This window comes from Electrona antarctica, assembly GCF_951216825.1.
Source record: "Electrona antarctica genome assembly, chromosome: 8".
In the NCBI taxonomy this organism is placed as follows: domain Eukaryota; kingdom Metazoa; phylum Chordata; class Actinopteri; order Myctophiformes; family Myctophidae; genus Electrona; species Electrona antarctica.
In genome coordinates, this window is record NC_136789.1 from 56,507,659 (window position 1) to 56,520,158 (window position 12,500).

The 12,500-nt window shown below is 42.7% G+C and overlaps 2 protein-coding genes across 2 annotated transcripts in view; one reads left to right on the plus strand and one right to left on the minus strand.

Annotated features, from left to right (window-relative positions):
* LOC306928416 (kelch-like protein 23) overlaps positions 1 to 12,500 on the plus strand; it is a 375,750-nt gene that overhangs the window by 64,312 nt on the left and 298,938 nt on the right. The gene's annotated exons all lie outside the window — the stretch shown is intronic.
* Positions 1,726 to 12,363, minus strand: psmg1 (proteasome (prosome, macropain) assembly chaperone 1). The gene is made up of 7 exons (XM_079507570.1): positions 12,079 to 12,363; positions 10,712 to 10,809; positions 9,210 to 9,322; positions 7,173 to 7,235; positions 6,328 to 6,529; positions 3,423 to 3,553; positions 1,726 to 1,904 (listed from the first exon to the last, which is right to left on the minus strand). Exons 1-7 carry the CDS (start codon positions 12,207 to 12,209, stop codon positions 1,827 to 1,829), a joined length of 816 nt encoding a protein of 271 aa, XP_079363696.1. The 5' UTR covers positions 12,210 to 12,363; the 3' UTR covers positions 1,726 to 1,826.

Consider the following 12,500-nt stretch of genomic DNA (forward strand, 5'->3'; position numbering starts at 1 on the left):
GAAATACAACAAATATATCTGGGTATTGAAAACCTCAAGGGATGCAACCGTGACGTATATACCGTGCGACCACTTTGACTTGAGAATTACAATGCTAGTACTTTTCACAAACTGATGGAGTATATTATAGTACATTGTAGGATGTATATTGAGATGGCAGGTATGTGACATTGAAAAGGACAAATCAAACATATGGGACACTTTATTAGAACACAAAGAAAATCGCTATAGCCTCAGTAATGAACCAGTGAAATTAGGGTATTTCATGATGCCTCTCATAGGGATTGCATTGGCAGCTGCAGTACACAGTTGAAACGGACCAGAAGTGGGGCCGCTGTCTCATTTGGGGGCATGAAATTTGTAGTCCCCGTGTCTCTATCCACAAGGCCACTGAGCTGGTAACAGCCCAGCTTTAATGATCTTAAATCCATTTATTTTAGATTGCTTGTTAGTAATAGTACAACATAAACATTACACAGACTTTAGTTGTTACTGTACAATACTTGTTTGACAGTTGTCATGTTGCGCACACGTGCAACTCTGTCTTACTCTATGACCCCTTTTCTACCGGTTGGTTCCCAATGGGAACCGGTTCAGTTCTTTTTGATTCTTAGTCCATGAGCCAGAGCTCCAAAATTGGTGGGCAAACTATACCCTATATTAAATTGTTTAGGATCAATACAAGTAAATTTATACATGATAACCCTTCCACAGTAGTAGCTTTTTCATATTTTCGATTATTTTGCATATTTTCCTACATAATGCCTCATTTGCATATTTAAAACTGTAAAATTTGTAATACAATACATCATTGTCTTCATGTAAGTACTCAATTGGGGAAGTTTAATGGTGATAATCTAATAGGTATGGTTTTGCCCACTCAATTCATAATTAACGTTTCAATTTTGGAGCTCTGGCTCATGGACTAAGTAGTAAGAACCAAAAAGAACTGAACTGGTTCCCATTGTGAACCAACCGGTGGAAAAGGGGCCTATGGCTCTGGCAAGACGGACCACCAAACCACCTTGCCAAAAATAGCCGATCTACAAGCTCAAAACGTGCCACATTGTTGTGAGCAAATAATTGTAGTGGAAACAAGGTTCTGTATTTGCCTCTGAGATGTAGTGGAGTAGAATTATATGGTATTAAAATGTATTACTCAAATATACTAATGTATAACGTACAAACTATATCACAATTTGAATCAAATACAGTACTTGAATAAAATTGTACTCTGCTGCTGCTTTTCACCCATAGACCATAACAAAATCTCATGATAAACGAGACTCTGGTGCCATCTACTGGACAATCTGGGTACAACTCTGTCAAACTAGAAAGAGTTTTTCTTTTGCAGCCCATTAGCTTTCTTTTTAATTTCTAGGTTTCCTCAGTGTTTGTCAGTTGTATGTCACTTTGAACTGACGTAAATTAAGCTTAAATGGAAACGACACCATAGTCAGTTATTGAGATGGGTGAACTACGACATATGATTGGGTTCGTTTGTGTAGTTAATCAGGCCACATCATTATTGTTGGCATTTGTGGGGGAATAGTAGTTCTTCAGTATCTATTCTTCAGTTAGGTCAGGCAGCATCAACCTTCAGCATTAATTAATAAATGCAAAACTCTTGTGGAAATGGATTCAGTGTTCCAATGGATTCACTATAGTTAGTTATTATTTAGTCACAAGTTCTTGTCCCCTTTAAAAAATGTAAAATACAATGAATCCAAGAAATGTACTTTACTCATTCAACAACATCACACAACAAGTATAGAAAGTATTGGCCTATTTACTGTAGAATCATTAAGTATGAACAATGTAAACTTTCAAATGTACAGGTTGCTTTGAATCTCACTGGACTTGACATACTTGCAGAGGATTTCTGCACTGGGAGATGGATTGAGCTGCAAAAGAGAGAAGGGAAGAGATTAGACACCGTATTTCTTCACGTTTACATCCGATTATTTCCAAATTGCAGAAGCTAATGAGGGAAACATTTTTGGTTAGTCCTTGAGATCGGGTATTTTTTTCCGTCGTAAGATTAAATTAATTCTCCACCTACACATAACGGATGGATAAAGGACGTACTATTCTACCATAAGCTTGAAAAGATTAGATTCTCACTTAATGGTTCCATAACTTTCTTTTTTCTTTTTTTTTAAAATAACCTGAAACGGATTTCCTGTGCATAACTTCCTCTTCAAAATAAGAGCCAACATTTTTCGTCTCAGTTTTATTTATGTTTCACTATAAATAAAAAATAAACTGAAACTGAAAAAATACGAATAATTTAAGTGATCTGGTTAATCAGAGCATACTTCAACTTGTTCTTAAGAGAAGACAGTTGCTGACCAGTAGACTTATTTGTCGTATGGTGTTAGTACGTCTGTATTTGATGGAAAACTGACTGAGTGGTACGATAAAGGCGAGTATGAAGATGATGTAATTGTGTACTTGAGAATTTGTTTGAAAGTCATTGGCAAAAGGTTTGGGAATAGAGTTGGGGATATGTTTGAGCTTATAAATAAAGATCTGTTGCATCGACAGATTTAATTGACCATTCTGGTCAAACAGGGTCAGAAACCTTCAGAAACAAAAAAACGAGTGCACATTTTTGGAGTAGATTTGTTCTCATTGATGAGCAGTGGCGGCTGGTCAATAGAGGGCGCTAGTGCACCACACCACCACTAGATGGTGGCGGTGGATTTCTTGAATAAATCATAGTTACTTTCAAATATATTCTATTATATAATATATAGTTTTTAATAATCAAACCAAGGTAATAGTGATATAGTTAATTTCTAGTGAGAACAATGTATAACCTGCCATCCATAAAATGTGGATACAAAATGTTCTAAGTTGTCTAAACTTAAGCCGTTCTGGACGGGAACCCCTTTTGGTGTTTTAAGCATTATGCTTTAGCCATTGAAAAATAGCAGATCTACAAGCTCGTAGCACGGCACCGAGTGCTGCGCTATGAGCTTGTAGATCTGCTATGTTTGAAAAATCGTGAAAATGTGGCGCATATCTCTGAATATATATTCTTTCAGAGCGAACGTTTTTAACTCAAATCTTTGCTTCTGGGGAGGTCCCTGGAACAATATATTTTGAGATTGTGGTCCGCGACCAATTACTGTACACATCATTCATCATGGGGGTCCTTGACATGAACTAGTTTGAGAACCACTGACATAGAAACATAGTTTTTTCAGAAAACTGTCATGATTTAGAAGACTTTTTCTTTTGACTTTCTCAGGTCTAAATGGGTTTAATGCTCACAGATGGGCACGCGGTGCCGCGCTACGAGCTTGTAGGTCTGCTATTTTTCAATATTAAAGCATAACACAATGCTTTAAAACACCAAAAGGGGTCCCCCCCCCCCCCCCCCCCCCGAGGATGGGTTTTAAAAAGTGACCTCTCACCTTGACCACTTTGCTCAGGCTGCTCAGAAGAGGCTTGTAGGTTTCCATGGTGATGGAGTCTGGGGTGATGACATCGGTGTAACACTGGTAGACCACGGCAGGAATGTGATGGATCTGACACTGACTGAGGACTGAACACCCACAACACAAACAAGATACGTTTTCATTTGCTACGGCAGTATACAGCATACGGTACATGCGTGTGCACACTCATCTCCCAATACAGAGGCAATTATTACATATCTAAAATATATATTTAAACCCTTTTCAACCTATAGGCTTTGAGGGGGTTCTGGGGGGGGGGGTCCCCAGCTAAATTAGTTAATATAGGATCAATATCAGTTCAACCATTTTAATGCTGCAGCTTGTACTTTGACTTTTCAAAAACAGCAGATCTAAATTTTAACAGTGTTCTCTCAAGGGGGGCCCTTTTTTCCATTCACCCCCCCCCCCCCCCCCCCCACACACACACACACACACCTCCACTTTTGACCACCCGACTGACTTTGTTTGTTTTTTTCCACTTGGAAACTGAAGCATTCAAAAATATTACTGCACGCGAAATACCATCATGTGACACATTACGTGGCATCAACTGGCATACAGTACCAGTGGCACCAACTGGCATACAGTACCAGTGGCATACAGTACCAGTGGCATACAGTACCAGTGGCACCAACTGGCATACAGTACCAGTGGCATACAGTACCAGTGGCACCAACTGGCATACAGTACCAGTGGCACCAACTGGCATACAGTACCAGTGGCATACAGTACCAGTGGCACCAACTGGCATACAGTACCAGTGGCATACAGTACCAGTGGCACCAACTGGCATACAGTACCAGTGGCATACAGTACCAGTGGCACCAACTGGCATACAGTACCAGTGGCACCAACTGGCATACAGTACCAGTGGCATACAGTACCAGTGGCACCAACTGGCATACAGTACCAGTGGCATACAGTACCAGTGGCACCAACTGGCATACAGTACCAGTGGCACCAACTGGCATACAGTACCAGTGGCATACAGTACCAGTGGCATACAGTACCAGTGGCACCAACTGGCATACAGTACCAGTGGCATACAGTACCAGTGGCACCAACTGGCATACAGTACCAGTGGCATACAGTACCAGTGGCACCAACTGGCATACAGTACCAGTGGCATACAGTACCAGTGGCACCAACTGGCATACAGTACCAGTGGCACCAACTGGCATACAGTACCAGTGGCATACAGTACCAGTGGCACCAACTGGCATACAGTACCAGTGGCACCAACTGGCATACAGTACCAGTGGCACCAACTGGCATACAGTACCAGTGGCATACAGTACCAGTGGCATACAGTACCAGTGGCATACAGTACCAGTGGCATACAGTACCAGTGGCACCAACTGGCATACAGTACCAGTGGCACCAACTGGCATACAGTACCAGTGGCATACAGTACCAGTGGCACCAACTGGCATACAGTACCAGTGGCATACAGTACCAGTGGCACCAACTGGCATACAGTACCAGTGGCACCAACTGGCATACAGTACCAGTGGCATACAGTACCAGTGGCATACAGTACCAGTGGCACCAACTGGCATACAGTACCAGTGGCATACAGTACCAGTGGCACCAACTGGCATACAGTACCAGTGGCATACAGTACCAGTGGCACCAACTGGCATACAGTACCAGTGGCATACAGTACCAGTGGCACCAACTGGCATACAGTACCAGTGGCACCAACTGGCATACAGTACCAGTGGCATACAGTACCAGTGGCACCAACTGGCATACAGTACCAGTGGCACCAACTGGCATACAGTACCAGCCTTGGAAACACCAGCATGTTTAGGCTTATGGGCAGCTTTTCCCCCCAATGCTGGTTTATGGCAGTGTTGATTCCGTCGCCTAAAACTAAGACGAAAAATGTTCGTCAACTACCTTTTTTCACTGATGAAAACTAAATGGAAACCTAAATAAAGACTACAGCTACTGTACGATTACTAAAACTAAGACTAAATATACTGTCGATTTCGTCAACAAATAAAAACTAGACTAAAATGTTAGGAAGGGACTAGTGGACAAGAGATCCAGTATAAGTCATTTTACAATTGGTTGCATGCTGAAATTAGCCGATGTACAAGCTCACAGCGTGTCGCGTCGGCTATTTTCAGCAAGTGTAAAAACTGTCATTACGACAAGGCCCGCCAAAATACAATTTTGTCAACTGAATCAACTGTAGATTTAGCCATATATCTTGCGCCACCCCTTTACCCCTTATCCCTAAACCTATTTGCCATTTTTTACTATTAAAACATTTTAAAATAGTGCAAATAGCCGATATACAAGCTAACAACGTGCCGATGTAGATTGGCTAGTTGAAGTATTTTTTTTAAATGTTTTAAAATAGTAAAAAATGGCAAATACGTTTAGGGGTTAGGGCCGGGGTGGCGCAAGATGCAGCCCCAAGTCTACTAAAATCTTATGATATTTAGTCGACTAAAACTAGACTAACGCTAAGACGTTCCAGGTGACTAAAATGTGACTAAAACTAAATGAAAACTATTCAAGAGGCTAGGACTAAAATTAAAAGCAAAATGTGCTGCCAAAAACAACACTGGTTTATCCCATTTTGGGCGGGAACCCCTTTTGGTGTCAGCATTATGTTATGCTTTAGCTATTGGAAAATAGCAGATCTACAAGCTCGTAGCGCGCCACCGAGTGGCGCGCTACGAGCTTGTAGATCTGCTATTTTTTTTAAATCGAAGAGCGACCGACATGGAAACGTAGCTTTTTCAGAAAACTTGTCAGGATGTAGAAGACATTTTGAGAATCTGATCTCAGGTCAAAATGGGTTATGGGGTACATGGGAACAAGGGCCTAGCGTGTGTGCGCGCACCTGCAGCAGGGAGCCCAGTGATGATGTTGGGCGGCTCCAGGGGCCGGCAGAGCGCCAGGCTTCTGGACGTGCTGGTCCGCAGGCAGCGCAGGAACGGAGCGCTGCTGCTGCTGTACGCCATGTCCGACGTCTTGTAGTCCGACACGGGACAGTCCGACAACACCGTGACACTCAGCCCTGCCTTGTGAAGACACCCCAACACCTGAACAACAACAACAACAACACGACACACTTAGCTTTGCACGTACTGTAGAGTCGACCGTTTGTTTTGGAAAGCCAACATCGTGCCCACTAAGCCAAAGGGAATCCCCTATGGCTCGGGGGAGATATTAGACCTTTTAGGTACACTTTTATATATAGCGTTGGACTTGTTGTGATCTTACCAATGTCTTGTAAATACGATTACAGTCTGTCGGACCCTTAAGGGGAAGAATTGTTAGGGGAGCGGGAATCGTTAAACACCTTAAAGCAGCATTGTTTATGTAACTTTTCTTTTATGAATAAAATGTAATGCTGTCCAATTTGTAGATGGTAGAGAATGTTCATGCAGGTTGTATTGGGTTCTGGGGATGGTAGAGCATGTTCATGCAGGTTGTATTGGGTTCTGGATCTGGACTCAAATCTTTGCTTCTGGGGGGGGGGGGGGGGTCCCTGGAACAACATATTTTCAACATATAGTTTTTTTTGGGGTCCTTGACGTGAAATATTGAGCACCACTGATACGGAAACATAAGGTTTTTTCAGAAAACCGTCAGGATTTTGAAGACTTTTTTTTTTTTTCCGACGTCAGGCCTAAATGGGTTAATGGATCATTTGCATCCCTAGCGTCAATGACGTGTCATTACCTTTTCAGTCCACTGGAACAGCTGGTCTTCTGGGACATAGTTTGTGACTTGGCAGATCAGAACCTTCAAGACATTTCAACACAAACATTACTTGTCTCGTTCACCGCAAAGTGAGCAAGAGGCTTTCACTACTTAATACTCTTCTGTACTTGGTCCGCTCTTTTTTCCCCCCCAAACGCTGATCTACAAGCTCACTAAGCCGTCCAATAGTTCATACGTGTTCAATGCGTCGCATTGTGAGCTTGTATATCGGCTATTTTGTGGCGAATGCAATGCTCCCCCCAGAATAGGGATGCTAGGGTTGACGTGGCACATTTCAGAATAATAAATAAGATAATAAATAAAAGCTAGTTATTTTGTGTTGTGTGCCTTTTTTAAATTGAAATGTGTTTGTACATGTGTTATAATTTAATCAGTGTCATTATGGATTTTTCCATTACATGCACTAGACTAGACCAAGGGAACTTGGGGGGGGGGGGGGGGGGAACTAAAATAAATCAGAATGGTTAATCCAAACTCTATATCTATTTGATAAGGAAGTGCACTATTGACAATGGATGAATGTCAGCCCATAAATGAATAAAACACTATATGTGAATACATCACATATATAAAAAGCATTTATCAAGAAACATGCGTAAGCTAAGAACGTAGCTAGAACATATCTATATAATGACACTGTACATATAAACTATACATATATACTATACTATGCTGTACATATATACTATGAAGTGCTATGACTACATACAACGCAATTATTGTGCTGTCTACATAACATGCTATAAGTCTGTATCAAATGCTATCTAAGTCTAAAAAGTGCTGTCTAAGGGGGTAGGGTAAGTGCTATGGGCCATGGTGGAGTCTGAAAAGGTGGGTTTTCAGACTACGGCGGAAGATTGGGAGTGATGCTGCAGTTCTGACGGGACGTGTGGAGCGTTGTCCCGGCGTTTTTAGTGAGGGTACTTCCAGCTTCCCTGCATTGGCTGATCTGAGTGCGCGGGAGGGTTTGTAGGGTTCACTCATGCTTGCAAGATATGGGGGAGCCATACCTCTGGTTGCTTTGAATGCCAGCATCAGGGTTTTGTATTCTGTGCGGGCAGCGACCGGGAGCCAGTGGAGGGGGCGGAGCAGCTGGTTGAAGACCAAGCGAGCTGCGGCATTTTGGATCAGTTGGAGAGGCTTAAGTGCACATGCCGGTAGGCCAGTAAGGAGGGCGTTACAATAGTCGAGTTTTGACAAGACTGTTGTCTGGATTAGGAGCTGGGCTGATTCCTTATAATAGCATTATAAGTGCTCCTGTTCTGTCTATAGAAGTATCTATTTGTACGTCTCTAAATGTTTTGATGATTTGAACATGGTGGACCCTATTGGAAACAAGTGTAATGCTTAATTGGGTCGTCCACTCACAGTTAACAGCCTTTGTATTGAGTTTGTGCTTGAAATGTACTGTAATTCTGCAAACTGTTAATACATTCTTCAATCAATCAATCAGTAGCAGTATGAGGTTTCTCACAGCGTAAGCTAGACAGGCTGACACGGACAAGTGTACAGACGTTATCGATGACCCCTTATTGTAGTGATTTTCAACCAGTGGTCCTTGAGGAGGTTCCAGGTGGTCCCCAGCTAAATGGTGGAGAGCTGGTAACCTAATGGACCCTTATAGATCTTTAACTCTTGAGAGCGTAAAATTAAACCAAATGGACCCTTACGGGTCTATTTGGTTTCATTCTATGCTCTCAAGAGTTAAATTATTGTTAAACGTCTGCATTACAAGAAGTCTTAGTCTACACAATAAGAGAATGTCGAATATTTAACAATGCAGCGCGGAATTGCAAAACAAAATCTTATCCAACGTCAACAAAACATTCTACGTTTTGGGTTTGCGAGGCTAAATATCAGCAAATGGTGGTCCGTGGCCCAAAAAGAATGGACCTTGATAAGAAAGAGGTTGAAAACCACTGTCTTATTGTAATTCACTCTGGATAAATCTAGGCATTTAGCCTAGATTGTAAATTGTACTAAGGAGTCACTCACCGAAGTGTTGTCCCTGTATCGATGAAACACTGCGGTCTTCCCCTCCTTCCACACCGACGTGTTACCGGCTTCTTCCCACGCCGTACTGTTCAAAACGTACGCCGACAGAAAATCTGTTGAGAACAACAACAACAACCACGACAACATTTATCAGACTCGATTCGCACACAAACGAAAAACGACGGGACGGCGCGCGCAGGAGAAATGCAGCCACTCGAACCGCGCCTAGTGCTGCTCGTTTTTAACGATTTATACATTTTAGGTATTAAAAATGGCATGCAACTGCATTGTACCAAACTTCAATACTTCTACACGCACAGCTGTTAGTTGGAAAGCCTGCTGTCAAAATGACACCAGCTATCATCATTTTAATAAACTAAGTTTTGTGCCCGGACGGTTAGCTCAACCGTCTGCGCACCTAGGCTGCTGAGCCAGCCTGCCGCGGGCTCGACTCCCGGGCTCGACTCCCGATCCCGTGTCCCCCCCCCCCCCCCCCCCCACCCGTCCCCATTTCCTGTCAGTCTACTTTCAACCTATCAATAAAAGGCAGAAAAAGCCAAAAATAAACTAAGTTTTGAAAATGTTTGATAATGTATGAACATCATAATGGAAACAATGATGACGAGTATGTAAAATAATTGCGATTATTTCTAACTAGACCGGTGCCGGGCTGAAAGCACAGAGTCGACGGAAGTACCGCTCAAGGAAATGAGCGGTATGAATGAAACAAGTGTTGTGATTGGTCGAATAATATCGTATCCGGGGGAAATACATCTGTTCCGGCCCGCTATGCACTCTCTGCCTTATGTTGTGCCTTTCTTTTCGGAGATGATCAAGGCTGGGACCGAGGCTAGGGGTAACCAGGTCCAGAGCCCGGCGGGCAGAGGCTTTTGCGCTGGTTATGGACGACGGTGTATCCGACGGACTCGACAGCGCGCACTGCACTGCCCTGTGGTGGCGTGGAACGCGTGTGTCAAATTTGAAGTCGGTGGGGCGAACGGTTCTCGAGTTACGTGGATTACAGACGTACGTACAGAGACTTGGTACTTTTATAGATAGATAATTGCGATCAGGTGATAACAATTTAGGCATTTAGCAGACGCTCTGCTTAATCCAGAGCGATTTACATTAAGCAAGAACAAAAAGCATGGCAATACATCACATACTGTACATAAAAAAGTAGTTATCATGAATCATACGTAAGCTAAGAACATAACAGTGGAATATCTATATAATGAAACTATGCATTGTATACTTTATAGTGCCACGTTTACATAAAATGCTATCCAAGTCTACATAAAATGCTATCTAAGTTACATAGGTTGGGCCTTTGTAATACGCCTGTAAGGTCGTCGGGGCTAGGGCAAGTGACTGCTCAGAGGCTTCCTAGTTGTGACATTACTTCTTGTGTGCGTTTGGGCGCAATAACAAAGCAGAACCAGTGGCAGTTGTCTGTGACCATGACATGAACTGGATTGGAGGATGCGAGACGAGTCACTTACTTGTAGCGTTGTGTCCCACTGCTATGATGACATTGGAACAGGGGACAGTCCCACAGCCCCCCGCTGAGACTCCCGGACCCCAGTTTAGCTGCACCTCCCTGCTCAAATAATTGCGCACACACACACACACACACACACACACATTAACATCTGATATACACACACATTACCACCCAATACTACACATTAAATAAGAACTAACGCTCTTACACACACAAATGCAGGCACGCACGCACACACGCACACACACACCTCTATTTTCGTTCATGCTAAACTCTGTATCACTAGACTACTTTGCCTTATTCTTTTTGTTTTACAATTTTAGTTTAACACTTTTTTTAGTTTAACACTTCTTTGAATAGTTAAAATAGCCTATCTACAAGCTCACACCGTGTCGGTGTAGATCGGCTATTTTAACTATTCAAAAATGTTTTTCAAAATAGTAAAAAAAAAAAAAGGCAAAGGCAAAGTAATGGGGTTTAGCATGGACGACAATAGAGCCCAATGTCGTTCTGTTTTAATCATGACCTGCCAGTAACAGCAGTCAAGTTGCTTTCATACACTTTGAAGTGTTACAATGTTTCAAAAAAAATGAACCTGGCCATGAAGTTAAATAATTACTTAGGAACTGGGACTTTTCTGTTTCAATGGAGCTATAAGGTATTGCAACCTATAGATGGCAGAATTTGTCAGAATTAGTTTGAAGAGGATATTTTAGAGGGGGTCCAATACACAACACAATATAAATTCATTAAATACACAATTTCTTGCTCACCATCTCCCACCCACGACCACAGCCCCTTAACTCATTTTAAACAAAAAGAATGCTGAAAACAGTATGACCCGTATCAAAGTTAGAAATAGACGTAAATGCAAGCAGTATTGAAGGCAGATCATGGCATCCAATTTGCTTTTTTTTATTCGGGCGGCTATTAGTTATCAATATCATTCATATGGCTTAGCTCTTGCAGTTTCTAAGCAAAATGCATGGTGAATTGAAATCAGGTAAAAGGGCTATACTTGGATTGAGATTCACACAAATAAGTGGAAGAGTTCAGTTTCTGAGTTTGACAAACCCAAGTATGACAGAGCAACTTCCATTTCAGTTGAGTAATATATGTCCATATGCTTTGACTCAATTAGGTTACTGTCTGGAGATGAGTGCTGTGACCACTGCATAGAGACAGCCATGTGATAAGATCAATATTGATTTGGTCGACTGACTGACGTTAAAATATGATCACATTAAAACTATCAATCACTGATGTACATCCCATCATCATGTGCTAACATGCTAACGTCCCAGACACTATAGTGTGCGTGTGTGTTTAGATGTTGCATGTAACAGACATGCTACGGTAACACACCTCTTCTCCTGCAGCTCCTTGTGGATGTGTTCATCTTCTTCGTACGCTCCATCGTCATCATCATCGTAGTCTTCATCTTCGTCCAGAGCGCGTGAGGACGCTGTCACCACCTCGCCGAAGAACGTCGCCATATTTTTACTACAACAACTCTCCGCCGGCCCCCCGGCTCGCCGATGCTCTCCTCTGAGTGGCTGCCTCCGGTTGCCTGGCAGCGGAGGAGATGTGGTGAAGATAACGGTAACGTCCCATAGCTCGGAGGGTCGACATCCACGCACGCTTTCCGGCAGACTTTACGGCAGTGGTTTTCAACCAGTGGTCCGGGGATCACCAGTGGTCATTGAGGTGGGGGTATAGTTCCAGGCATATTATGGTTCCAGGTTAGCCTGGATCCAGCCCAAAGACCCCGCCCACTCTCTGAGTGG

Bases quoted from the DNA above. Each gene is read 5' to 3' on its own strand.
- psmg1 (XM_079507570.1), bottom strand. From the start codon at position 12,209: ATGGCGACGTTCTTCGGCGAGGTGGTGACAGCGTCCTCACGCGCTCTG. The intron at 10,810-12,078 runs GTGTGTTACCGT...TTATTTGAGCAG, and splicing joins AAGGAGCTGCAGGAGAAGAG to GGAGGTGCAGCTAAACTGGG. The intron at 6,530-7,172 runs GTAATGACACGT...GTTGTTGTTCAG, and splicing joins TGTTCCAGTGGACTGAAAAG to GTGTTGGGGTGTCTTCACAA.